Source organism: Candida theae (genome assembly GCF_024610275.1).
Source record: "Candida theae strain CBS 12239 chromosome Unknown scaffold3, whole genome shotgun sequence".
Lineage (NCBI taxonomy): Eukaryota > Fungi > Ascomycota > Pichiomycetes > Serinales > Debaryomycetaceae > Lodderomyces > Lodderomyces theae.
In genome coordinates, this window is record NW_026261437.1 from 71,961 (window position 1) to 99,184 (window position 27,224).

At 40.2% G+C, this 27,224-nt stretch overlaps 11 protein-coding genes across 11 annotated transcripts; 4 read left to right on the forward strand and 7 right to left on the reverse strand. All coding sequences in view use genetic code 12, as the record gives it.

Annotated features, from left to right (window-relative positions):
* Positions 1–2,498: 2,498 nt before the first annotated feature.
* On the reverse strand, positions 2,499–4,757 carry CBK1 (serine/threonine protein kinase; the record flags this gene model as incomplete). Its single annotated transcript, XM_051752121.1, has 1 exon — positions 2,499–4,757. The coding sequence occupies one exon, from the start codon at positions 4,755–4,757 to the stop codon at positions 2,499–2,501; it is 2,259 nt and encodes a 752-aa protein (XP_051608600.1).
* A 690-nt stretch (positions 4,758–5,447) lies between these two features.
* On the reverse strand, positions 5,448–6,101 carry RPL42 (60S ribosomal protein eL42; the record flags this gene model as incomplete). Its single annotated transcript, XM_051752122.1, has 2 exons — positions 5,448–5,764; positions 6,098–6,101. 2 exons carry the CDS (start codon positions 6,099–6,101, stop codon positions 5,448–5,450), a joined length of 321 nt encoding a protein of 106 aa, XP_051608601.1.
* Positions 6,102–6,569: 468 nt separating this feature from the next.
* Positions 6,570–7,409, reverse strand: FGR41 (Fgr41p; the record flags this gene model as incomplete). Its single annotated transcript, XM_051752123.1, has 1 exon — positions 6,570–7,409. One exon carries the CDS (start codon positions 7,407–7,409, stop codon positions 6,570–6,572), a length of 840 nt encoding a protein of 279 aa, XP_051608602.1.
* A 1,172-nt stretch (positions 7,410–8,581) lies between these two features.
* Positions 8,582–9,640, forward strand: KGF57_002776 (uncharacterized protein; the record flags this gene model as incomplete). Its single annotated transcript, XM_051752124.1, has 1 exon — positions 8,582–9,640. One exon carries the CDS (start codon positions 8,582–8,584, stop codon positions 9,638–9,640), a length of 1,059 nt encoding a protein of 352 aa, XP_051608603.1.
* Positions 9,641–9,709: 69 nt separating this feature from the next.
* Positions 9,710–11,731, reverse strand: KGF57_002777 (uncharacterized protein; the record flags this gene model as incomplete). The annotated part of the gene is made up of 1 exon (XM_051752125.1): positions 9,710–11,731. One exon carries the CDS (start codon positions 11,729–11,731, stop codon positions 9,710–9,712), a length of 2,022 nt encoding a protein of 673 aa, XP_051608604.1.
* Positions 11,732–12,440: 709 nt separating this feature from the next.
* KGF57_002778 (uncharacterized protein) lies at positions 12,441–13,673 on the forward strand (the record flags this gene model as incomplete). The annotated part of the gene is made up of 1 exon (XM_051752127.1): positions 12,441–13,673. The coding sequence occupies one exon, from the start codon at positions 12,441–12,443 to the stop codon at positions 13,671–13,673; it is 1,233 nt and encodes a 410-aa protein (XP_051608605.1).
* Positions 13,674–13,714: 41 nt separating this feature from the next.
* KGF57_002779 (uncharacterized protein) lies at positions 13,715–15,982 on the reverse strand (the record flags this gene model as incomplete). Its single annotated transcript, XM_051752128.1, has 2 exons — positions 13,715–14,527; positions 15,062–15,982. The coding sequence occupies 2 exons, from the start codon at positions 15,980–15,982 to the stop codon at positions 13,715–13,717; spliced, it is 1,734 nt and encodes a 577-aa protein (XP_051608606.1).
* Positions 15,983–16,597: 615 nt separating this feature from the next.
* KGF57_002780 (uncharacterized protein) lies at positions 16,598–17,329 on the forward strand (the record flags this gene model as incomplete). The annotated part of the gene is made up of 1 exon (XM_051752129.1): positions 16,598–17,329. The coding sequence occupies one exon, from the start codon at positions 16,598–16,600 to the stop codon at positions 17,327–17,329; it is 732 nt and encodes a 243-aa protein (XP_051608607.1).
* An 11-nt stretch (positions 17,330–17,340) lies between these two features.
* On the reverse strand, positions 17,341–20,436 carry CAT8 (DNA-binding transcription factor; the record flags this gene model as incomplete). Its single annotated transcript, XM_051752130.1, has 1 exon — positions 17,341–20,436. One exon carries the CDS (start codon positions 20,434–20,436, stop codon positions 17,341–17,343), a length of 3,096 nt encoding a protein of 1,031 aa, XP_051608608.1.
* Positions 20,437–20,706: 270 nt separating this feature from the next.
* Positions 20,707–21,792, forward strand: NTG1 (bifunctional N-glycosylase/AP lyase; the record flags this gene model as incomplete). Its single annotated transcript, XM_051752131.1, has 1 exon — positions 20,707–21,792. The coding sequence occupies one exon, from the start codon at positions 20,707–20,709 to the stop codon at positions 21,790–21,792; it is 1,086 nt and encodes a 361-aa protein (XP_051608609.1).
* Positions 21,793–21,810: 18 nt separating this feature from the next.
* Positions 21,811–26,640, reverse strand: MLT1 (Mlt1p; the record flags this gene model as incomplete). The annotated part of the gene is made up of 1 exon (XM_051752132.1): positions 21,811–26,640. One exon carries the CDS (start codon positions 26,638–26,640, stop codon positions 21,811–21,813), a length of 4,830 nt encoding a protein of 1,609 aa, XP_051608610.1.
* Between the last annotated feature and the right edge of the window lie 584 nt (positions 26,641–27,224).

Genomic DNA, 27,224 nt, shown 5'->3' on the forward strand with positions numbered 1-27,224 from the left:
GATTAACTGATTAACAATACTTTTTACAATGTCATCCATAGTCATACATTTCTTTCTTAATTCCTTTTTGTAATACTTTCTTTTATTTTTATTTTCTTCGGCATTAAAAAAAAAGAAAAATATAAAGGAATGAAATAAAACAATTATAAGCAATTAACACAAACATCCCAATTACTAATTAGAGGTAATAACATACATTACATACATAAATTGTATACATATGTATATATCTATATGGAAGAGATAATATATATACAAAAGTGTTTACCTCGGCATCTATAATTAACAACACTCCTTTACTCTCAAATGGAATAACAGCTCAATTTAGCAACAGACTGAGCACATTGGTCACCTGTTTTTATTCTGAATCTGCAACAGAAGCAGTTGGTCGCAGTAAAAGACAAAGAGAGTAACGCAAATATCCTCCTGGAATTGAATCGAAATGAGCAGAAGAAGAAGAATAATAATAATAAAAAAAAGAAGCAAAGGGTATAAGTTTTTCCATGCGTAAGAAAGTTAAAAGTATCTTCTTAACTGACGGAACTCCATCGAAGTACAGTAGTCACCATTTTAAGCAAAAAGCAAAGGAACTGATATCGCCATAAACCAGATTAAAGGCCACCCTAAATCTCTTGGTCTTTCAGGTCATACAGATTCTTTCTCTAACCTACAAGCGCAATTTGATTTAAGCTATTTTGGCTACTCCAGAAGGTTTATATGGTGCTGCCGAGAAACCAGATTCCCCAAGAAGAATAAGGAGGACATAGAACCATTGTCAAGATTAGAGTTGCTTCCAATCTTTACAATAAACTCCGCTTTCGAAACCATATGGGAGACAGTAAAGAGGACACATTTGTCATTGTCTTCCATCACAATTGACTTACCAACACCAACACAAACACCAACACCAACACCATCTCCATCTCCCCCCTCTTCCATTCCCATCTTTCTTTCCGCTCGATTCAAATTACTGTGTTTCTGTTTCTGCAAACGTAATCAAAGGTTACTCGCATTCTAGAATATGTTTCCAACACACAGTTATTCAAAAGAAAGAGTTACAAAAGTAAAATGTGTCTATTTTTTCATTTCTTCTTTTTTGTAAACTGTGTTAAAAAAAAACAAGAAAACATAGAAGAGATTAATTTTGCTTTTGCTTTTTCTTTCGACCGAGTTTTTACGGAAATAAAAAAAAATTTGCTCGTCAAACTCCGAATACACATACACATACACATACAACTACGTCATCATATGATATTATAATTCAATTCCATGAGATTATCAGAAACATCACTTGATGTGGTTAATCCGATAAGCATTACAACCATAGTCTCTCTCTCTCTCTCTCTCTCTCTCTTTACAGCCAAACATCATACGATTTACACGAAATGTTTGCTGCAAGTTTATCCAAATAATGGACCTTGCATTGTAATATTTTCTGTCGCGCAATCCTATTGTACTCCCTCATATCGAGCTTCTCCAATGTATATATACAATACAATAGCTATTGAGAACAGCAACATCTTTTTTAAAATTAAAATTAGCAATTGCCAGTGGGTTCGTGGCTAACTTTGACAATGCAAGGAGGCAAAATACAGAATACTACTTATGTTGTAGTCGAGTCTGAGCGTTCAGTATTTTATCAGGGGCCAGAACCCCCCCAAGCTCCACTTGCTGGCAGTTTTACTGGTTTTGCTGGTTTTGCTGGTTTCACATCAAATATAAAACAATTCACACCCTTGCGCTTCCTGCTTCATACAATCTTTTCAATGTTTTTCCATGTTCTCTTCCTCATGGCAGTAATAGGACTCAGGTAAATTCTTCACTCAAGTGAGTTCGGAATTCCGCTAGTGTTGTTGTCAACTACAAACTAATAAACAAAAGATTTTCAAAAAAATAAAAAAAAAAAATTTAAATCCCACATGTTCTATTGTATTTCTTCTAATGAAAGTAAATAGAGAGTCTACTTTTAAATTGTTTTTATGGTTGGTGCATCTAGTAGTCTCCTTCAATTTTGTTTTTGGTTTTGTGTTGTTGCAGATGTAACTTTTGTCAAGCTCTATTTTTGTGTTTTAGGTTTTGTATTATTAATTTGGCGGAAGAATCGGCAATATTTTACTACACTTGCAAATATCCGAATTATTTTTACTGCCGAAAGATCGAATACAATAACAACTTTAAAGGAGAGGGGGGACCGTCTAGAATTTGCACTAGTTATCATTGTTTATATATTTGGACCTTGTAAAGGGGGTCTGGGGTTATGAACTATTCTGTCGTACGGCTAACTTCCAACTTGTGGAAAGTTCTTTTCATCAATTGTAATGTATTCACAATGACTGAGAATCGTCTCCTATATTTTTTTTTTTTTATTTTTTTCCTACAATCAATTTGCACAGTCTTTGATTGATTTTATGTAATACAAACTATATATATATATATATATATATATCTTCCTCCACACGCATACTCTCTCTCTCTCTCTCTCTCTCTCTCTCTCCTCTCTATAACGCATTTTTCCTTGTCAAATAATCAAACCTTGAATAAGTATATCCAATAAATGGCAAATCCTCCTTTGGATTCTTTCTTCCACCATTCTTGGCATCCAACTCCCGTTGTTCCATTGCTTTGGTCAAGATTGGATTGTCAGGCACATTTTCCAACTCATCAGTAGGGAAAAATCTCGTATCAGTGATCGATCTCAACTTGGGAATAAATGGTGCATCAACTTTGCGTATACTATCCCAATCAACACCTCGGAAAAAAGGGTGCTGCTTTATCTCATCTGCTCCTCCATATCGACCCAATCTTTGCTCAGCTGATGTACACAACCGTTTAATCAAATCTTCCGCCTCGGGAGATAAGTGCACGTCATCTGGTATTTGCAACGTTTCTTGCCAATTGATGATTTTACGATACGTTTCATGCGGAGTCTCGGCACAGAATGGTGGCCATCCTACTAAACATTCAAACATAATTGCCCCCAATGACCACCAATCACATTCTTGTCCATATCCCTGATGTACAAAAATTTCAGGAGCAATATAGTCCGGGGTACCAACTGTGGAATACGCCATCAATCTTCGTGATTTTCTCCATGTCTGCATCTGTTGTCTATTGGACATGGTCAAATGTATAGCATCCACCATCATTGAATTACGTCCATTACTATTACTTGTCAAATGATTTGCCGGTAATGGCGGCTGGCTAGGATTCTCCTCCAACAACTTCTTGTAGTAGTTTGAATCATGAGTCTTGTGGAACCCAGTAGACAATCCAAAATCACTTAGTTTAATATGTCCACGTCTATCAATCAAGATATTATCTGGTTTGATATCACGATGAATAAAACCCAACTTGTGAATAGCTTCCAATGCCAACACACATTCAGCCATATAGAATCTCGTGATATCTTCGGTGAAAATTTGCCATCTAATCAACATCGTCATCAAATCACCACCTGGTAAATACTCCATAATCAAATAAAGATATTGAGAATCTTGAAATGAATAGAATAACGAAACAACCCATGGAGAATCACTATTGGCCAACACATCTCTTTCAGCACGCACATGCGCCAATTGATCCTTCTTGTACATTTCCGACTTCAACAACGTCTTCATGGCATAGATATGACCATTGTCTCTCTTTTGAACCAATCTTACTTCACCAAAAGCCCCCTTACCAATCACTTTAATCGTTTCAAAATCTTCCAAACACAATTTGGTTCTTCTCAACCGTAAAAACTGCTTTTCTTTTTTGCTATAGTTTTGAATGTGGCGATTTTTCCGCTCTTCAGAGACTCCTGCTCCTTCTTCAATCAATTTTTGCTCCATTTGCATTCGTCTTTGGTTCCTTTCAATGGCATGATTCACTGCCATTGTATAGAAATTTTCCATCTTTAACTTTACAGCCTTGCCTCGATCTTGTATCTCACTGGGCAAAAGGTGTGGCTGTCTATTGAAATGAACATATGCCAAACTTTGATTGGTGGATGGGTTTAAATCTCGACCACCAGAGGAGGGAGGAGTAAAACTGGTTGTCGATTGTTCCTGCTGTTGCTGTTGCTGTTGCTGTTGAGGAGGCATTGCCTTCATTGGCGATTGCAAAGCCTGAGGTGCCCGTTTAGGTGGCAGCTGCGACGGTTGTGGAGCTTGTCCCTGTTGTGACCAAGTAGACGAAGTAACGGGGGTTTCCGGAGGCGAATTCAACTCAGGTGAGCTAGTCAAATTCAATGTTGACGACTGATTGCCGTTACTGATTTCCGACAAGTTTGTATTGGACACATTATTGAGCTGGGTAAAGTTATTCACTGGAGGTTGATAATTCATCGAATCTATTGAACTGAACTGAATCCCCTTGCCATTGTGCCCCGAGTGCGATGAAAAACCTTGCTCAAATTTGTCCAGTTGTGCGAAACGAGGCGATGACATGGTGTTCATTTGTGGTGGCAACGCATTCAAATACCCCTGCTGCTGCTGCTGTTGTTGTTGTTGTTGATGGTTATGTAGTTGCTGCTGACCCCTAATCGGTGATTGGTCCTCTAGCTGAACAGGTACTTCCTCTACCAACTCCACTGTATCTTCATCCATGAAACTATCATCACCCTGTCCTGGATGCCCTTGGTTTAGCAGCTGATAGTGTTGTCCTTGTGACAGTTGAAGTTGATTTGTATAGTGCTGTTGTTGCTGCTGTTGTTGCTGCTGCAAATGCTGTAGGTAAAGCTGCTGCTTTTGTTCATCTGTCAATTGATCAAAGTTCATGCTAAATGGTACTTTTGTAAAAACGATGTAGTGTATGTATACTAATTCAAATGACGCCAGATATAGTTTCCTTTAAAGCCGTCGTAAGCTAATATGATGTGATTACTCCAAGCACCAGGTATTTCGAGTGTTGTGATTACAGGTCCGAACGTTTTGGATCAAAAAAAAAAAAGATCTTGAAATTCTCGTCTCACACTTAAAGGGGAAGGGGGGAAAGGAAGAAAATAAATGGACTCGCTCTCCGCCCTCCTTTTGTTTTGATTATCTCTTGGTCTTCTCGCATAAGTTATTTCTCTCGTCTTTCCAATACAAAAAAAAAATAAAATAAAATTCATTTCCTTCTCTTCTGTCTGACGTGAAACGCTCTCACGGTGTTGGCGGAACAAAAAAAAAAAAAAATTACCTACCGCACCAACACCTTCCCTCACCCTTGAATCCCCCCCCCCCACACCGCGCGAGTACTCAAAGTTTTTCTCGCCCTCTTTCTCGCCCCAGCTCGTACGACCTACTCGGAGTATGCCACGTTACGAAACGACTTTAAGATCCATCCACCACTTACATTCATCTTCCTCTACAACGGTACATATTGCGATTTCTTCTCTGTCAACTAAGCCGTCTCAATATTTTTACATTAACGTTTATTTTATTGAAGTATTTAAACACATGTAACAAACAATCTGCAACACAACCTTAGAATTGCAAAGCTTGACCTTTTTGTTTCTTGTCACCACCCAATTCGAAATGCTTACATCTCTTCAAAGCCAATTGAGCCTTGGTCTTGCAGACAACACATTCCAATCTCAACACAACCTTCTTGGTGGTCTTGGCCTTTTTGTGGAAAACTGGCTTGGTTTGACCACCGTAACCCTTTTGTTTCCTGTCATATCTTCTCTTACCTTGGGCAAACAATGAGGCTTTACCAGCTTTGTATTGGGTGACCTTGTGTTGGGTGTGTTTACGACATTCTTTACCTTTACAGTAGGTTCTTCTGGTTTTTGGAACGTTCACTAAAAGAGTATACATGGTTAGTATCAAACTGGTGTTGTGAAATGAGGTGCCATTTACCCCGGGTCAAAAACGAGTTCAATAATGTTTGTCTTTCGATGGGTGAGTTATGCTCTCGTAGTACGCATTTGGCCCTCATGGCCGTCATGGCCCTCTTTTCCCTCTAACGTGTATCATCTTCTCTCTCTAGTGCCACTTGCAATATTAATTGATATCTTGCATTTACTCCACAGCAATGTTCTATTCTGGGATCTTCCGGGTAAAAAGTTAACCTTCTATCGCCACATGTTGACCTCTGTTGGATGACCTCAATATTATACGCTAGTTGAACATACCCATCTTGTCTTGATATTGATAAAGGTAATACTGAAAAGATGTTGATGTTTTTTTTTCTCACTAATAGGATTTTTCGCTCTCTAAACTATTGTTGAAAGTGAGCACTAACTTTTGTTTTTTTCTTAGTCACGTGCAGATAATCAAGAATAACACTTTAGGGCTACAAACACAGTATGATGCAATTGCTCGAGGCATATTCAGGCTATTCACCGCCATTCCCTATCTATTATGCTGTGTGCCAGCACGTATGGGCCTTCTACTTTTACTCAGCTGCTCTGAAGATAGCTCTGAGTGGGCACAGTCTAGCACTTAGGAGACCTTGCGTCGTCCAATATCTATACATCGTACTACAAACTACAAAGTTGCAAATAGCTGAAAGTTTGTACAATTCCAAAAAAATTAAACCGAATCTAGTTACTAAACTACACGAAGAAAGAAAAAAAGAATCTGAACTTGCAACGCCTCTCACGATTAGCTGAGAGTAACAGTGGTGTACGAAGTCGAAGTCAGCGTCACCGTTTCCTCGGCATCAGTTTCGTCGTCATAGTAATAATCGTAGTTTATGTAGCAAACACCACTTGAAGTAACAGTGGTCACATTCTCAATGATCCATGAATCTGTGCTACTTGGGATAGCAGTAGCAGTGATTGTTGGGCCGTCAGACAGAGAATCTGCAGACGTCTCGGGAACCAATTGAGCACTGGAAGGCTTGACCAATTGGGTTGACGATCCAGCTCCTGGAGCAGCAGAAGTTGCAACGGAGGAGGAAGACGACGAAGATGGCGATGATGCAGCACCAGCAGCACCAGCGCTAGCACCAGTAGTAGCACCAGCAATGGTTTGTACTGTAGATGACGATGATGAAGGAGGCTTGGCTGTATTTTGTTGTGCACCTGTTGTCCCTGCAGTCGGTGTTGAGCTCGTCAGTGCTTGTGCTTGTGCTTGTTGCTGTTGTACAGTGGCTGATTGAACTTCATTTTCACTGATCGGCGAAACGTCAGCAGCTGAAATAGGAGTGGTGGCAACTGTGGTGTATGTGTGTGCTGTACCCCAGATTGTAGATGTAACGGTTGCAGTGTAATGGGTCACAGTTTTGGTACTTGCACTGACAATGTAGTTGGTGTATGTTGATGTTGGGGCATTGACAATATGGGTATTAGTGTGTATGTCCAGCACAGTTGTTTGGAGAGTCACAACAACAACATCGTCATCATCACCACCACCGGAATTATCTCTCTTTGCTGGAGCTGCAATTGTGTGTGCAAATAAGGAAAGTGATGTTAAGCCTGCAAGAAAACTGTTGAACTTCATGTTGTATTATTTTTGGGTATTTTTGTAAAGGAACGACTATGGTAGGTGGTATACTAATGATAGACTAAAGTTGGAATTATGGAGTGTTGAAATAAGGAGAGACTGGGGTGAAAAGTAATGGTAATTTCGTGTTGGACTTGTATGGGTATTAAATTGTGTGTAAGCTTGTGTTGAAGAACTGCGTTCCACTTTGAAGAGTTGGCTTCATTTTCATCAGTTTATATAACATTTCCAGTAGCAAGCATCAATATTCTCTCAGTTCTCACAGCTTGGTTGTTGTTCTTGTTCTTCAACATCTTTAATTAAGCAATGCTGCAGGTTAAGTGCTGGCTCTTTTACCTTTTGAGTTAAGGCCTGTTCCAAAGGAGAGTAACTATGAACTTAGTGGTAACCAATTTTGTATGCGTGCGCCGCGTAAGAGTTTACACAAAAAATAAAAAAAAAATTCGCTGGGTGCGAAATCCAAATTAGGAAATCAAACTGATAATATTTTTTTTTGGCAGAGTGAAATTTTTTTACATAATGCCATCTCAAGACATGATTTGTAAATTGCTTGTTTGAGTTGTAACAGAGACTAGTAATGGTCAGTCGGTAAAAGCAAACAAAGGAGTGGTGCTGTTACTTTTGCAGTTACATAAAGAGAGTCTACATTATTCACCATGTCAGACCAGAACATTATTAACCTTTGATTATTGCAAACTACCTCACCCTCAGAAAGCAAATGCCTAAGCAAAGCCGTATTGCATTGATGATTTGAAACTAAAATTATACAACTCAATCACTTTAATCAATTATTTGCGCAAGTTTTGGGCCAAAAATGAATCAAATTGACCAAAACTAACCGTCTAAGAGCTAGCGCCATCCTAGAATAAAGTATTACATTTTACATCGATGGCGACCCGTTTTAGTTAACCATCCAGCCTTCTTTCCGTTTGTTTACCCTTTGGTGGTTATTTTGAGTTCTTTCACTTTTTGAGTCACAAAGTAAACTTTGCTTCGTACAAAAAAAAAATAAATAATTATTTATCATCTCGGCCATACCGTCGTCTCCTATTCAAGGCAACAAATACCAATTTCGAAACTAAACTTCACAATGTGTCCCAGATGATAAAAATACAGTGCAGACCAGTGTACCATAGAAGGAGTTAGTCGAGCCGGCCCCTTGAATTACTATGGATCCTTTGGATGCCCTAGAGGAGAACCATTACGATGCCCCAAACGCACCTATCTCCAATTACAATCCAACGGGGACGACACAACAATCGAGCTCTGACAGCAATGCCGGCTTACGACGGCAACCACATATGTCTCAAGCGCACACTTTCACTTATCAACGTAGCCCCTTGGAGACATTGAGTGAAGAGACACAATCGGTTCCTCCCCTCAATGAAACCGTTACCACAATTTCCACAAACCAAGTCCCATTTCAGATGCAACCAAATACCATATTACTGAGTCAACTGTATCCAGAAGTAGTACCAGTCAGCAATCAAAATAAAGCTTCATTAGTGTATCCTTCAACCCAATTCGTGCAAAACACAACCGGCAATGCTTTTCACCGCCTACGACCTAATATGTCGCACTCACCACCAAAAGCAAAACGAAAGAGGAAGAACAGACCGGGCAAAAAGTTTGGAGCTCGAAAGAGGTCTTGGGTGTGGTCCTGGTTCAAGCAAGATGCCAAGAACCCAAATATTGCGGTTTGCAATACTTGTTTGCGAGCTATTGTTCGGGTGTCTTCTGATAAAGGGTCACCGAAAAAGTTACTAGAGCATTTAAGGACTCATGGAATTACAGCGGGGACACGAAATAGTCCTGCTGACAGACAAACCGGTGATGGCGATGACCAGACAAGATGTAGCAGTACGACCCAACACTTTCAGCCAAGAAGTTTTACAAGACAGGATCCACCATCTGGAGAAAGTGAAGCTCACGTGGGGCAGCGCATGCACCTAATCCGAAACGATGCATACCACACAAGAGCATTCCACCAGCATTTGTTATCTTTCCTAATCGAAAATAAATTACCCATAAATATCATCAGATCAAGACAATTTCATCAAGTTGTACAAGATTTACGATTGGAAGCAATACCGGACTTGCAAGAGTTGCTATATCTATACGATTCCTTTGTACAAGTGAGCCAATTCGGGCCCAATACACATTTCTCTACTACTGCTGAAGAGAGTGCCGCCATGGCACTACTATCCGAAGCTCTACATAGACACTAGACTAAATATTGTGGTTGCTTTTTATTTTCTTGTACTATTCATAGTGAATCTACTGTATGCATATATTATCTAAATCGAGAGCTCTTGCATATTCTCAATCATCCCGTCCAAACTTTGCTGATTCAGTCCGTGAAAACCAAAACTACCAACAATTGGTGTTTCGCCTCTACCGTACAACACATTAGGTGTTGGTCTATCTGGAATTGCTGAGCTTCCAGGAGTTGGGGGATCAACAATAGATTGATCTTGGTAATTAGGAGGACTCAAGGTTCTCACATCCTCATACGTTGGTGGAACTTCATCATCCCAAGCAATTCCTAGTCCCGACCTCTCAGTGAAAGGGAGCTTAAATTGCATCCTCAAGACACGCGCAGCTCCAGTTGGAACACCAGCCAACTGATTGGTGTTGGCAGCAGAATTTGACGTCGAAGGTGCCAAGTTGGGTGACACACTATTGGGGACTGTGCTGGACTGAGACCCTCTTCTAAGACCAATGGAGTCTCTGCTGCGTGTTGGATTAAGATTGTTCGAATTCCTACGGTCAACGTGGTGAACCATTTCTTCAGCAACAACAACTTCAACAATCAATGTATGCGTGACAAAAACACCCAATGTTGGATCATCAATATCACACGATATATTAGCGCCATTTTTGAAATCGTTACTGGCTTGAACCTTGTCGTCGGTGCTCACTTTAGTGATGTGATTATTCGACCCGGTGGAAAGTCTATTGGCACTCACATTCGCAACCATCTCGATACGCCCCCTACCGGAAAAGTCCGATTTCCAACCAGACTTGAACTCACCATAGTTTATTGTTCTTGTCTCTTCCATGTACAAATGTTTTTCTGAGTCGAAGGGGCGATTTGATTGTTGAGGTGTAAGAGCACTACCAGCAGTATTCTCAACAGGACCCGTATTTGTCGAAGCGCCACCAAAATCCTCAAGAAAGCTTTGATGTACATTTGAGGGTGCCGTACGCACTGTCTCTTCAATATCATGGGACCCGTCATCGAGCGGAACACTATCGGGCAACCCATTTTCTAGCAATACGGGCTCACCCGAAACTTGAGTTGATGGACTTCGGATGAATGCGACATTCGTTTGTACTGTACTGTGATGCATTCCTGAAGGCTTTTCAATCTTTTGGCTTGACTTCTTGTACAGCTTCTCAAGAGTCTCAAGCTTTTCAGCATGCTTTTGACAAACATGGGCCTTGATTTTGATGTTTTCCTCAATTCTCCAAATCAATTTTCTCATTCTCCACCTTCTTTGTTGCGATTCATTCACTAAATTATCCAACTTTAGCTCAATAGGGAATGTAGACTTGGGATACACAACATTTGGCAAAACAGCACTTGCTGTAACTTCTGTGGGAGGAAACACTCGTAAGGAATTTCGATCGGGTCCCCTCAAAACCAGTCTTGAGATATTAATTGGCAAAACTAGTTTCTTGTTTTGAAGCGAATCAGTAGCAATAACCTCTGCAATCAAGTCGTACTTTATGAAAGAATGCGAGTTGGCCGACCCTAATTTCGAAGTTGGGGGAAGGGACCCTGGTAATAAGTGAGAAAACGGGTATGCGTGATTACCTGTGGTGAAGTTAAAGTGTGACGTCAAAACATCCCAACGAGCTAATTCTTCTATCCTGTCTGTGCAGTTCTTACAGTTTGCGATGGCAGATGAGTTAGGTATCAAGAATGGTTTTGTGTATCTCATGGTTTGTTTCAATGTTAGGGTAACACGTTCCAATTCTATTTCACGTGTAGTAATCAATCGCAATAGACCAGATATTATTGATCCAGTAGACTCCGAAGGACTACCGTATAAAATTATCGGAGGTGACTCAAGTGCTATAGACAAAGTATACGCAGGTGGTGAGTTGGGAGAGTCCAGTGGCTTGACTATTCGACCGTTATTTGTTCTCGTGGGGGTGGTAGATGATGTCGAAGATGCAGCGGAATTCATCGGAGATAGCGCTGATGACGACTTGCGTGACGACGTGGGTGTTAACTTCCTCGTGGTTGAAGCAGGCAGCTGCAGTGACCGCCTATCCGAATTATTGTTGAACACTTTTGACAACAAGGTCATTGCTTGTTGGATAATGAAATATGATCAATGAAAGTCAAAGTTCGATTGTTTATGTTCTGCACGTTCAAGCTAATGGGTTATCAACCTTTGTGATAGGCACTATTTCATGCGTAGTTGCATTTAGCGCTTCCACTAAGATAATGGTGATGTAACGGTTTGTTTCGTTTATGAATTAGGAAAACAAGGGTGTGTGCAGTTTGACAGGCTGTGTGATCTCTATGTGGAGCTCAATATTGTCCCAACATGGTCCGAGAAGCCAAAAAAAAAAAAAAAAATGATGCGCTTTTGGTGCCACATTATGTGATTGCAACCACAGTAAGTAGAAAGCAAGTTGTTCAGTCTATTTCAGTTTACCACGTATACACGAATAGCCAACTTGAGGTGTATAGATGTAAGTTGTGTAGCTATACTAGAATCTTAAAGAAATCGTACATAAGTGAAACGTTTCAGACTCGATAGCTGTGGTCACGATACTTTACTGAGCTGCTCTCAAAAGTCGATTTGTCAAATAGAATTCTGCCCCGTAATTTATTGAGCAAAACCCAGATATAGTGGCGGACCTAGCTCTTTTGACTCCTTGGCAATCACTACTGGTACAGTTTATCTTTGATAGACTACGAAACGCTACCATATACACTCTATCATGAACTTCAAAATTTGGGACTGGAGAAAATGTAGGCTTCGATTCCCAATTCGCAGTACTTGTGTCATGAGTAAACAATATTTGGTGGTGGATAATGGGACGTTTAATATCAAAGCAGGCTTTAGCTCTGATCATGCTCTAGCACCTACTAAAGTTTTCAATGCGATAACGAGGACTAGAGATGGCGTACTACATATTGGAAACCAGTTCAAGGCACATTCCAAAGATTATTCTGGAATACAGATCAAACGACCATTTGAACAGGGGAATCTAACATCCTGGGAAACAGAAAAGCCAATTTGGGATTACACTCTAGATCAAATTCTGAAAACAGAAATTGATGCCTCAAATGTGCATTTAACATTGACAGAAACACCATTTCAATTACCACAATTGTCCTCGAATACAGATCAAATAGTATTTGAGGAATACGAATTCAATGAATACTATCGATGCATCCCTGCGTCGTTGGTACCGTTTGGAGTTAATGATTCAAGCGTGAATTCGGATTTCACGCTAGTAATTGATTCTGGATTCAATGCTACTTGGATTGTTCCTGTCATTTACAAGAAGGTGCATTGGGAAGGGGTAAGAAAGCTACCAATCGGAGGAAACTTACTCAACGGGTTGCTACGAGAAGTCATCTCCTTTAGACATTATGATATGTCAGACGATCCAGTACTTATAAACACAATTAAAGAGTCTACTTGCTTTCTCGCCAAAGATTTTAATGAGGTGTTGAAGAACAAGCTGCAGTACAAGTGTGAATTTGTTCTACCCGACTTCAAGACAACAACAACTGGGTTTGTCAAAACTAAGGAATCCAAACTTGCACCTGATACCCAATTATTGACCTTGTACGACGAAAGGTTTACTGTTCCCGAGTCCTTCTATCACCCAGAGATTGTATTTGATCTCAATAGAGCCACCGCGTCCAGCTCAGTGTTGCAAAATGCTCCAATCAAAAACTTGACAGATTTAGTAGTTTCTAGCATAATGGCATGCCCAGAGATTACCAGACCATTATTACTGGCGAACATTTGTCTCTCGGGAGGAACAACAAATATCACCAACTTCAAAACACGTTTGGAAATGGAATTGACAAAGGAGTTGCCTCTGAAATGGCATGTGAAAGTACACGACGATTACGAAGATAGACAGAAAGACGAAATTGCTTGGTACGGCGGAATAAATTTAACCAATGACGATATACTTGGAAAGATTAGTGTTTCCAAAAAGGAATATTTTGAACACGGTAGTAATTGGTGCCAAAAGCACTTTGGATTCAAAAATGTTTGAATAATAATGAATCTTGGACACGGATTTTTCTCTTTGTTTATTTAGCTAATGACTTCTATCAACTGATTGTATGTAAGATATCTACTCAACATCAACCATCCGTATCTGAACCACACCATTTGACTATAATGACCATACCCCATAGCTGCATAACTGCAGGCAAGCATGTTCAAGTCAGAATATATCTGGATTGATGTTGACGAATTTTTTGGCTCAAAAAAGCTAATCGTGATATTGACCGGCACAAACTTTTGAATGAGAGTGGAAACGTAGTCAACAAACAACTCAATATTTGTCAAGAATGTAAAACTGTACTTTTCCAAAAACCCTAAACTTTTAAGTTTGTACAACTTGACATTGTTCTTGAGTGAGTTTTTTATAAATGCTTTCGCTCCATGATACAAGGCGATGTGATTTGGGTGATGAGAAACTCCAAACTCGTCAAATGTGATTATCACCTGCGCATGGTCTTTGCTCTTGAAATTAATGATCAGTTTCAATGACTCTTGGATATCTTCTACTGGCCATGACTCGTTCATTCCGTCTTTGTAATTCAACACAGTAACATCATTATGGTCAATTCCAAGTATACCAGCCGACTTATACAACTCTTTAACGCGAATTGGACCCATTGATTCACCTACAGCATCTCCTCTTGAAAAACATATTAGTTTGATTGTGTTGTTGTACTTTGGCTTCGACAACTCCAATATCGTCGGAGAAAAAAACATAACTTCGTCATCGGGATGACCAATTGCATAATAGACCGTGGACTCTCTGATTGACGAGATTGGCTTAGGGAATGTTATGGAATTTTGTGGGTATTGGTTATTTATAAACCGATTGGTCTTGACCTGGATGTTCGTGTAGTTTATCAAGACTTGAGGAATTGATGTAGTAAGTATTATCCAACTGAGGAAGGTACCTAGAAGAAACCGCGCCAATAGACTCGGTAGTTTGAGTAACATTGTGGTGTACACGCGTATTTGTTGGCAACTTTCGTAATAATAGAAACCAGTTGAAAGAAGAAAGCACCGACCTTTGATAGACACAGTGACGCTACCACTCAACAATTTAAGTAGGTAAATATTACCGAGAAAAGCTCATGCTATAGACTCTTACTCTAAATGTTTTTTCTTTTTTTTTTTTAATTGTTTTAAACAAAGCAAGTATTAGAGATTGAAAATACAGACACTGGATGAGTGAGTGTGAGTGAGTGTGAGTGAGTTAGTGAGTGTGAGGGAGTGAGTGAGTGAGTGAGTGTTGGGGGGTTCTGAACTTCTGTTTGTATTCAATAAAGGCATTTTGCCTAAAACAGTCTACGACTCACCCTCTTTTAATATATGCCACTACTTCTTTCTAGCAAAAGTGTACCCGGTATTCCATACTAAGTCTACCGCAGTCTTCTCCAAATCCCATCCTGTCGCTTCAACCAACTCTTTAACGAAATCGGTTTGAATCAAACCTGCATTCCCACTTTTTTCCTTATAGTTATGAAATCCGCTATAGGTTTCAAAATAAGCCAAATAGTCGTGCAAGCTAATGCTCAACTTCTTCAAGTCCAAGTCTTTAGACTCTTCAGCTCTGGGATTCTTAGGTGATGCCCGGTAAGTGTTAATAGTAACATCAGTGAATTGATCTTGTGGTATATGCGAGTTTACCTCTTCACAAAAGTGTTTCAAAATGTCTCTTCCTGGTTGCTCCCAATGTGGACCAATCAAATTTGGATCGTTGTAAGCAAACTTCAAATAGATCTCATACGCCTTTTCCAAAATTTCCTCTTTGTCTCCTTTCGACGGACCAGTAAAATCAATAATCATTGGATCAATGTAGTAGAAGTACGCCAATGTTCCGCCTCTTTTCAATAACTTGGCAGCACTTTGGAAGAAACTGTCATAGTCTTGAAACCAATGAATACACTGTGCAGCCGTGATCAAGTCTATTGACCCTGACTCGACACTTTCTTGGTCATTGACAAAACTTTCGGCCGAACCAACTTTGAATGCTATTTTCGGATCCTTTGAGTCTAACCCCATGTCTTTTAAACGTTGTTGAATTAACGAATTAGCAGTTTCAATCATTGGAGGCGACAAGTCCAAACCAATTACGTCACAAACAAAGTTCAATAGTGGGTAAGTTGCAACGCCTGTACCACATCCTAAATCAATTGCTTTGTTTACCGGTAACTGATGTTGATTTTGCCCCTTTTGAACATATTCACTCAAGATCTTGTAAAAGGAAGGTGGATAATGTGGACGAAATGAATTGTAGTTTAATGTCTTGAAACTGGATTTTGAAAAGGTAGCCATTGTTTCTTACTGTTGAGGAGAGGTGGCCGTACAATGGGATTGAGTAGTCAATGGACTGAGGTGATGATATTGATATATTTCAAGTAGTGTATGTTCTGAACAAAACTTTAATTTTCTCTTCACGGAGTTTTGGCCGGAGTTGTCAAAAATTTTGGTGCCGATATCGGAACCGAGCGTAATATACAAATGGCGTGCAAATTAAAATTACTTTATTGAATCGATGAAGAAAGTCTCAGGACGAAAAGAGCATGAAGTTGATGCTTCCTTATACGCTCTAAATAAACTCAGCAACCCTCAGAAATGAAGTTTTTATAGACGATATGTGTCAAGATGTCGAGATAATTTTCTTTGTCGACTTAGTAGTAAAGTTCTTGAAGAGTCAATTAGAGAAACAATATATTCGGGTGGAAACAGCCTCCACCGAGGCATAACCATGTAAATGTAGGGCGAGTAACTCAGCCTACGACAACATTTATCAGCTGTCTACTCCAAGGAATCATAGTTTTAAAAGATCGAACAAAAAAGAAAAAGAAAAAAATAATTGAGAATTTACGCGTCAATCAAAAGCTTCTGATCTGGAGCAAAGATCCAAGTGATGTGTCAGGGTTGACAAGCATGCACAATGTTGAAGACATAATATCCGACTCCGAAGATGACATCACTACTTTTTGCAAACCATTCAAGCCTGAAGCGATTTCAAACGGTTTGGATACAGAGGGTCATGTTGTCAAAGATTCAGCGGTGTGTGCTAAAGACGAAGATGACGAAACTGAAGAGTCCGAAGAAGTGTACTTCCATATGACCCAAATGCAGTCAATACATGAAAGCGTTACTGGATTGGAGAAGGAAAATGATCTTCAAAAGAAATCAATCTTGTTATTGCGATCACTACAGTGCGATTCACATGATCAAATAGATGAGGACAACGCACCCAACCCACCAGTCAAGAAAAGGGGAAAGAGAAAATTAGCAACAGGAGTAAGAGGTGGAAGAAAAAACCAATCTATGAGTAGTCTGGTTCGTGAGGTTTTTGAGTCGGATAAAAGCAGATATTTCATTGCCAAGCAGAGTCGAATCGATGAATTCTGCGCCAGGTCTAAAAATAACAACTTATCGCGAACTCTACAGCATCGACGACTTGAACAACTAAGTGGAAAGCAAACTCTATCTTCCACCGATTGGCAAGAAATCTTGAATGTCATCAGAATACAGTTTCCCCGGACCAAGTTACAATTGTCTTCCGAAATACAAACAGAGGAGAGCTTTGAATGCAAGTCACTTTGGGATGAGGCGGGTTCTAATATTATGTTGAACGATGAAGAAATAAATATTTTATATAATAGATGATGAAAGCGAGCTCATCGCGAGGAGTAGACGTTGTTGGCGATATTGTTGAACAACTGATTATTATCAAAATCAAGATTACCAGTTTTTGACAATTCCAAATAGGGACCAAACCCAAGTGATCCATCTGTGACAAATTCATTAATTTGCATTGGATCATGAACGTTGATACTAAATGGATCGAATCTCAATAGTGATTCAAGGTCATCAAGATTGCCGTATAGGTCAGTCTCAAAATTTGCATGTGATGTGTTATTGGTGGTGTTGGTGTTGGTGTTGGTGTTGGTGTTGGTGTTGGAGTCTGCACCTGCCTTGGTTTCGAAATCGTCATGAGTCATCTCAATATTTTGTCGCTGTTTGAGGTTAGAGCTAAACGAAGTATTTGGCTTACCACCAATGAACATGGACTCTCTTTCAACCGCAGTTTTCTGGATGGGAATGGTTGAAGAAGGCTTCTTTTTTGAGTTATCCGACAACTTGTTTAAATTGATTCCCAAAATGCTCATTACGGAAAACTCCACCAATTTAACCGAGTTTCTATTCAAACAATCCGGAGTTTCAAATTTCGCATCATTTGCCATTGCAGCAACCGAATCGAGCAAAAGCTGTTTCAGATTATTGAACAACGGACCTCCTTTTATATAGTCTAAAGTTCCTTTAGCTACCAACATTGTAAGCAATGACTGTTCTCTTGCAATGTTTACGGGTACTGGTAAAACTGAAGAATTGAAGAAAGCAGCTGATGATTGTATCACTTGTAAAATTTGACTCGATGATTGTTGTACCAAGCTCATCGTGGAAACAATGGTAGTGGTGTCACTGTCTCCCTTACTCAATTGCTCCTTCTGTGATAAGCCAACGTTATGATGATTCCCATACTTTGATATAATGGGCAAGTATATCAAAAGCTTAGCGTGATAATACAAGTATATTAGGGTCAATTGCTGGGCATTGAAATTGCTCCAAATGTTTCCTTGGTAGCTTTTCGCATCCGTCGTGGACAATGACAAGCCGCTAACATCAACTTCGAATTTCAAGTCAGTTGGCAATTCTCTACGCCAACAATCCAACATCCTATCCTTGTGCAACGCTTTTCTATACGCATCCTCACTATTGTCGAACCTGGAGTAGATTGAATCCAAAATGCTTGCCAAAACTTTGCAAAACAACATTACGCTTAATGCCATCTTGGAAACTTTTCCAACAATAGTCAATTCTGTGTTGTTCACAATTAAGATGTTGACGTTATCATCCTCTTCACCACTATCCATATCCTCTTCATTACTCTTGCCTGAGAAGGGCATCGCACACTCTATTTCATAGTCTTTCATCAACCTTGGCACTCCCAAATTTAGCGAGCAATACGTATCAAGACAGTAGATACACCAAAACAAGATACGCCTCTCACCTTGCATAAAGTTTTGAGAATTCAAATTGTCTTTTTCGTTCACATCCAAACCCAATATAGCTGCCGGGCATCGGTGAAGCCTCAATTGTTGTGCCATACTAATTACCCGACCCCTCAAATCATAGCAAGTGGATATATCACCAATCGCTAAGCAGTATTGAAGTGCCAACGACAACACCTGCAAGGATTGTATGGAACAGTGCTTGGTGATCAAACAATTTGGCTTAATAAACTCGTGTATCAACATGTCGTAATGTTTCATCAAAGACACATAGCTTTCTGCATTTTCCAGCTTGAAGTAGATATTCTTACTCGAGAGAAGTCCCATACTTAGCAACAACACCATCAAAGCGCCAACCTTTTCAATCAGTTCCGAGAGCTGCTCTTCATCTTCCCTCGACACTGACCCAGTATCAACGATCTGCATGACTCTAACGTAACTTTTTAGGAAGGTGGACTTGTCAAGAATTGGCATGACGTTGCCCCATTGCTGGAAGTAGACAGTCATCAATTGGTCAATATCCAATCGCGAGCTTGGAAAGTGCACAACTTCACGTAGAAATGTAACAGCTTCGTTAGGACGTAGTGCTGTTACATCATCACGACTCATCAAAAGACTAAATAATAGGTCGGGTATCCCCTCACCAAGAGGTGTTTTGTGGGTCGTGCGGTCTTTCAATGAGGCCAATGCATTCGCCGTTAAGATTGCAGACTTTGAATCGTATCCATATGCTTGACATATTCTAGCCAAAAGGGTAGGAACACAAAGAGTCTCCTCTGTACTTCTTGGTAGAGAAATCGCAACCAACGAAGTCAACATCCTTTGCTTGCTTGTCTCGCTCTGTTGCTCTTGCTGTTGTCCATTTAATCTTTTTCTATGCATTTGAGCAATTGCAGTAGCTGCAGCAAATGCTCCAGGAGCAGGGGTTGATTCTCGATTTGATGAGTTCGAAGCGAAATGCAGTCTGGAACGTGGGAAAGATGCATTTGGGGCATCGTCTATGCTTAGCAAGCTACTAGTATCAAATTCTTCATCGTCACTCAATCCGACTGAGCTTGCAACAGAAATTGGTGGGGCTTCATACAATGACCCAGCAACTGATACTGGGCGTTCATGTACTGCATGAGAATGGTCACAGCCACAAGAGCAACCGTTAGCATCATGCATATGGAGATGCATCTGATTTTCTTCGTCTAGTAAGTGTAAGTTGGAAGTTGTGATTTGCTGATCTTGAGTGGTGGCCCCCTCTGTACCTGATTTGGGATCAGCGGTGTTGGTATTACTTTTTACACCGCCCAACAACTCGAGTTGTTCATCCCTCATGTCTAAAATTCCAACCAACTTTTTCACCTCGGCTTCGAGGTGTCTGACCCTCTCTTCCAAAGTCTCAGTGTATCCCTTGGGAAAAGCCTTTCTGCTCAATTTGTCCGAAACGATGCACTTCAAGCCCACAGCCGAGCAAGTAGAGCAAGGATCCCCACCATCACATTTGGTCTTTTTAGCTCGACACCTATCACAAGCTTGTGCAACTCGGTCAGCTCGAGACCCTGGCGCCCTAATAGTTTTCAACTTACTTCGGGATCCTTTACTGGATTGTTTCTGTTTCTTTTCCAGTAAATCACCATTGAGCAGTGGCTCTGAGGGTAGTTGCTCTATTGCGTATTCTTGCAGGGAATCCTCACCGAGATTTTGAGTCAACATGATTTGAGAAACGGAGACGCCGTTGGTGAGAAGAAGCAAATGAAGGTTTTAGTTATCCATAGGCTAGGTGACCCCATATTTTTACATTGTGATTCTTATGACTAACCTGAAAAAAAAAAAAAGAAAAATATAATTAGGCAAGCGCGCCTGTTTCGGCGGATGAATGCACAACGGGCCATCCAAATTTTTTTTTTTTTTTGGCATTGAGTTCCATTCGAGCGAAGCCGCGGATGTGGTGGTATACAACAAATTATTGATTAAAGAGAGAAAATGCCTGGCAAGAGAGCACTTTCGTCAAGCTTAGGCGCATTAACCAAGAGGAAAAAGGTTATCAACGCTTCAAGTAGCTCGGTGGCGACTGTGAAAGTTGAAAATACCGAGAATGGAAATGGTTTACAACTAGAGCAGATACAAACAAGTTGCGGAACCAATGAGTTTAACGGCGCATTCAAAGAGTCTATTGACTCTCCAAAGGTCAAGATCGAGGTTGAGTCAGAATCTCGGCCAAACATTTTCCCCAAAATTGATCCTGTGGATTCTGTAAAGGGCCCTCCAGGGTGGGCTCAAATTTACAACGAGATTGTGGAAATGAGGTCCAAGTTTTTAGCTCCAGTTGATAGCCAAGGATGCGAAAGTATGCCAAATACAATAACACCAGGTTTGAAACATTCTGATCCCAAGAAGTACCGATTTCAGTTACTCATCTCGCTAATGTTGAGTTCACAGACAAAAGACGAGGTTAATTATGAAGCTATGGTTAGACTTGACAATGGGCTCCGAAAGAGCCACTCAGGAGGATTCTGCCTTGAAGCAATGTCACAGTTGTCTGTGAGTGAAATTGATTCGTATATTTGCAAAGTTGGGTTTCATAATCGAAAAGCCCAATACATTGCAAAAACTTGTCAGATATTGAAATCTGAATTTAATGGAGATATACCGAACCTGATAGAGGATATTGTTAAGTTACCGGGTGTGGGTCCAAAGATGGGATACCTATTGCTACAGGCCGGTTGGGGAATCAATAGTGGTATAGGAGTTGATGTACATCTTCATCGTTTAGCATTGCTATGGCGCTGGGTGTCAACGAAAGCAACGACACCTGAGAAATGTCGTCTAGAATTGGAGAGTTGGCTACCACCAAAGTACTGGAGAGACGTCAACCCTTTAGTTGTTGGCTTTGGTCAGGTTATTTGTGTGCCGAGAGCCAGTAATTGCGATATTTGTGCAATTGGTCGAAAGGGCCTTTGTCCCGGCGCTAACAAGAAGTTGTTGAAAGGGCCAGTCAGTGAAGAGCGTAAAATCAAGTTGATGAAGCAGAGAGGAGACTTGACAGCTTTAATCAACCAATATTTATAACTGAGTACAATCTAAAGTCTAATTTATATACCCACCTTCTTTTGAAAGGGAATAGAATATACTGTTCTCATCCTTGAGCAAATTTTCTGGGGAGTCAAACTCGGCAACCTTACCCTGATCCAATACCAAAATCTTGTCACTATCCATGATGGTGTCAATTCTGTGTGCAATGGTCAAAATGGTCTTGTCTTTGAATTGTTCTCTGATTGTCTGTTGAATAATCTTGTCAGTTTGGAAGTCGACAGCAGCTGTAGCCTCATCCAAAACCAAAATTTTACTGGTTTCATTCAACAAAGCCCTTGCCAAGCACAAAAGTTGCTTCTGGCCAGCCGATAAATTTGAGCCACCTTCTTCAATATCAGCATCCAACCCTCTCTTTTTAGGTAGTTCGTCGGGATTTTTGCTCTTCGTTTTCTCTTCCTCAGTTGGCTCTGTCTCCATTTTCTCCACATGCTCTTTCAAGTGTGCTAGTTCCAAAACCCTCCACAACTTTTCATCAGTGTATTCTCCAAATGGATCCAAATTTTCTCTCACAGATGCTCTAAAGGTATGGGCTTCTTGAGGAATGATTGTCAAATGGTGTCTCAAATCGTACAACCCAATCTCACCAATGTTGACTCCATCAATCTCAATGTTTCCCCCAGTAGCTTCAATTATCCTAAACAATGCCAACGTCAAGGATGATTTTCCTGCACCTGTTCTTCCAACAATACCAACTTTTTCCTTAGAAGCAATGGTTAATTCAATCTCTCGCAACACCGGGTCTAAGTGAGCCCTATAAGCTGTGCTATACTTTTTGAAATTGACAACACCGTGAGCTGGCCATGATTTTTCTGGTCTCTTTCCTTCAACAATCATTGGAGCTTCAGAGGGCAAGTCACAATACTCAATAATTCTCTCGATAGCAACCCCACCCGACTGCATATCAGCCCAATATCTCACCACTGAGTTCAAGATATAGGTTATGGTCAATGAATAAGTCATGACAAATCCCAAAATACTAGGTAAAATGGGATGCTTACCTCCCAAGGTAACAACGGCCAATAAAGCAGTACAAAACATAATACTGGAGGAGATCGATTGCAATCTCATCGACAACCATCTGTTACAGTTTTGAATAACAATACCAATCAACGCCTTATCATCGATAAATTTTTTACTCTTGTGAACAAATCTGTCACGTTGAAGGAACGCCTTGATGGTCTCAACACCATTGATGGACTCCTGGATGGTAGCCAAAACCGGGGATTTCGCAACAGACTCCAAACGCTTCAACTCTCTTGCGGTGGGTATGAATCTAACTCTGAAATAATTGTAAACAAACAATAATGCAGCAATAACAATAAACATTCCGGGAAGGGAATAGAAAATCACACCAAAAGTAACCAAACCATTAAGTACAGTAGTAATAAAACCAATCAACATCCAGGGCAAGTGCATATCAATCTTACCAATGTCCTCAGTAAACCTATTCAAAATACGACCAACTGGTGTCGTGTCAAAAAAGGACATTGGGGAGTGCAACACTGAGTTTGCCATTTTGTTGTGGAAATAAGCGGCCCCTTTCACAATACAGTACCCCCAAATAACTAAGGCGGTCAAGTATGTCAATAGCCCGGAAAGCACACCAAATGCTGCGTAAAGACTCAAAAAGAATGTAGGGTTGACTGTTTCATTTTCCTCCTTGTTTAACCCTGACCAATAGCTCAACAAGTACTTTTCACCAACAGTGATCAACAAGGTGAGTAATGTACCCACCACATACACAGAGAAATATTTGTAGTCGCAAGCAACAATATACTGCTTGAAAACACTCCATGGAACAGTTCCTTTTCTGGTCTCCTCTTCGGTGTGGCCAGTTTTTCTGACAACTCCATCTTGCTCTTCCTCGTCTTTATCGTAGGAATGGTTGTAGGATACCAAAGAAGCACGACGTAGAACAGCCTGTTCAACAACGCCTCTATTCTCCTCTCCAACGTAGTCAACGATCTCATCAACTAAATCTTCTGTCTGGAGTGCTTGCTTGGGATCAATAGACGCGGTGTTTTCAACTTGTGTCTGTTCTGGCGCCTCTGTATCTTCTGAAGATTCTTCAACCTCGTCTTCTTTCTTTCTGCCGTATTCCTTGATCAAAGAGGCCAAATCTCCTTTGGTTTTCATTACAGTGTCGTATTTACCATGCTCAACAATGGCACCGCCAGCCAAAAGATAAATATCATTGGCCTCGTGTAAAACAGGAACAGAATTAGTAGCCAAAATCTTGGTACGAGTTCCAATGATTCCATCACTAGCAAGCACTTGCTTAATCAATGCTTTACCGACATGCGCATCGACTGCGGACAAAACATCATCCAAGAGGTAAATATCTGCTCTAGCATATACTGCTCTTGCCAAAGAGATTCTTGCTTTTTGACCACCACTCAACGAGATACCTTTTTCTCCAACAACAGTCTGATCACCGTCAGGCAAGTTCTTGAAATCAGAAACTAACTCACATGCAATAATTGTTTTTCTGTAGAACTCAGAGTCGTACTTGTGACCAAACAAAATGTTTTCCTTGACTGTACCATTCAAGATCCATGGGTTTTGAGGACAGTAAGCAATAGACCCAAAAGTCTCAACACTTGGAGAAGAGGCAACACCGGCGTCAGAATATTTTGGAATCTGAATTGGAATATCTCCTAAAATAGCCTTGATCAAAGACGATTTTCCACTACCAACTTTCCCAACAATGCAAGTAAGTTTGCTCTTTTTTGCGACAAAGTTGATATCCTTCAAAGCAATGTTTGTCGATGGTGTTTCTTGGACTTCACTCTCTTCGTCTCTGTATTCCAGAGTAGCATCTGCATTTGCATTCCAAATAAAAGTTGCATTCTTTACGATTACAGAGTCTTCAGTGTTATCCCTTGCATTCAAGTCCCTCTTCACGTGTCCTTGCTGATCATCTGCCAATTCGTCTAAGCAAAGTAGCTCACCAATACGTGATAATGATGTTGACACTTCAATTATATCAACAATGAAATTAGGAATCAATAACATGGGCTCCGACAACAAGTCAAACAACGCCAATGCCGGAAAAACGATATCAGGTGTCAAGGGCACGTTATAAAAGTACGCGTAAGCTGCATAAGTGGCGCAACTCACAAAGAAAGGTATACACGACCACAAAAACTGAGCCAAAGCACTAACAACACCGATTTTCTTGATGTTTTTCAATTCTCTCTCATTTCTAACATGCCCCAACCTCTTCAACATTGGTTTTTCCCATGAATAAAACTTGATGCTCTTGGCAGAGTTTAAAATCTCAGTGACCAAACTTGTTCTATCATCCTTGTCCTTCATTAACTGGATATAATTTTTCGACATCGACGCGTTAACGTAGGTTGCAACTGGAGTCACAATAAGTGCAGTCAAAACACCGGCCCAGGTGGCATTATGGAACAATCTGTACAACGAGAACAAGCAAACAATCAACTTCAATGGAGCCGAGATAAATTCTCCAAGACTCCAGCAAAACCAAAAAATGATGTCAATGTCCATCGTGATATGGTTAATAATATCACCCGTTGGTTTGTTTTTACGAGATTGTGGGGATAAACGCAACGCCTTTTCGTAAATGATTGTTGTCAACGAAGATTGGATACCGCAGCCGATGTTGAATTGGATTTTGAATGCTTGGTTGAATGTTATAAAGTTGGCACATGAGATTGCAAACATTAAAGACGACCAAAAGTATCCAATTATAATGGGTGGTTTCTGGTGATTGTAAAAGTAGGCAGTGAAAAACTGAATAAACTTTCTCAACACAAATGGTTGTGCAAAAACTAAGGCTGTTTGGATAATATTTAATGCAAAGTTTTTGTAAAACTCAACTGCAAACGCTTTGAATATAGCAATGAATAAGTTTGGTTTATTTTCTGCCTTCTTGCGTCTAATTACAGCCCAAAGTTTCGATACCAAACCTGGTTTGCTCTTTGCTTTTTCTCTTTGATCTTTCCAATACTTCAAAACCCTAGGCTTCGTTTCGTCGCAAGAAAGCTCGCCCAAAATGTTTGGCAAATCCTCAAATACAACATCATCTGTCTTGTAAATTTTGTCAATCAATGGTTGTAGATAGTAGAAGGTTATGTATGAAAATAAATTGACCTTGTCCATGAACGGGAGATCCGAGTCCTCAAAGCCTGGTCTGTAATAACCAACCTCCAATATGAATATTGATAAACTATTCACTACCAAAAGGGCCTCCAAAACATAAGCGGGTCCATTAAAGCCCAAGATTTTATGCTTTGAGAATGAATCTTGTATAAGGGTGGCTAACGAGAAAGCGGTATTGACGATCCAAAACAATAGCGACTCTGCAACTGGCACAGCGGAAACTCTGAATTCGATCAAAACAACCCCAAGAGCTACAACTGTGGTGACAATTAACCAGATAACCACTGAAAGCCTAGTCAAGAACCAAAACAGACCGAGGAAAATAACTTGTGCTAAGATTGAGGCTACTTTGAAGTTTTGAAGGGAGTGTGTAGGAGTGTGGATGTAGGTCTGCTTGTTACGTTTGAATGCCAACGACAATAGCCTGTATGTTAGGAGAAGTCCAAAAAACAAAGACACCACAACCCCAATAAAATAAACAAATTGTGGATTTAACGCGTTATTCCATTTGGAATACAATGGCTGTGGGATGGTGAAAAGGTATGACTGCGATTGAATACTTGGAGTCGGTTCTTCATTGATACTCATAAAATTGAAATTATGAAGCAACGAAGTCGGGCTAAATAAGGAGATCTCTGGTGGAGAGTACCTCGTGATTGGCTCATTCTGCGAGCTCAGTGATGAGGTATTCATGTTGAGTCTGTGTATTTGGAGAGAGACCTTTCCTTGAATAGAGTGGGAAAAAAGTATGCTAAATGGATGAAATTTATTTCATTTTATATTGTATGAAACCAATTTTTTTTTTTTATTTTTTTTTATTTTTATTTTTTGATAACGGGATTTTTGCTTCTTATGTTATCTTTGTGTTTAATTTCATCGCCATGGACCCTAAACTATAAGCTTTACGATGAGTAATGCTCTACAGAAAGGTAAACAACAACAGTGCGATTTAAGTCGAAGAAATCAAATCAGGATAGCTTTTCCAAAAGCTGGCTACACGCGACAGAGAGACGGAGTTAGCACGATAAGCACCTAGTCAACTGCGATGAAAACACTCCAAGGGTATTTCTACGTTTCGAAGGCATGTAATTGATTCGACTATACCGTACCTGTATCCATTTGGACACCTCTCTTGTGATGTAATTGCATGGTGTTGTCTCGAACACGTTTATTGAACAGAATGAACAGCGCCTTAAATCTGAAGATTTTGATGCCACACATCTACGCGGAGCTCAAAAAAACAAAAGAGGATTTCGCATTTTGTGTATTTATGCTAT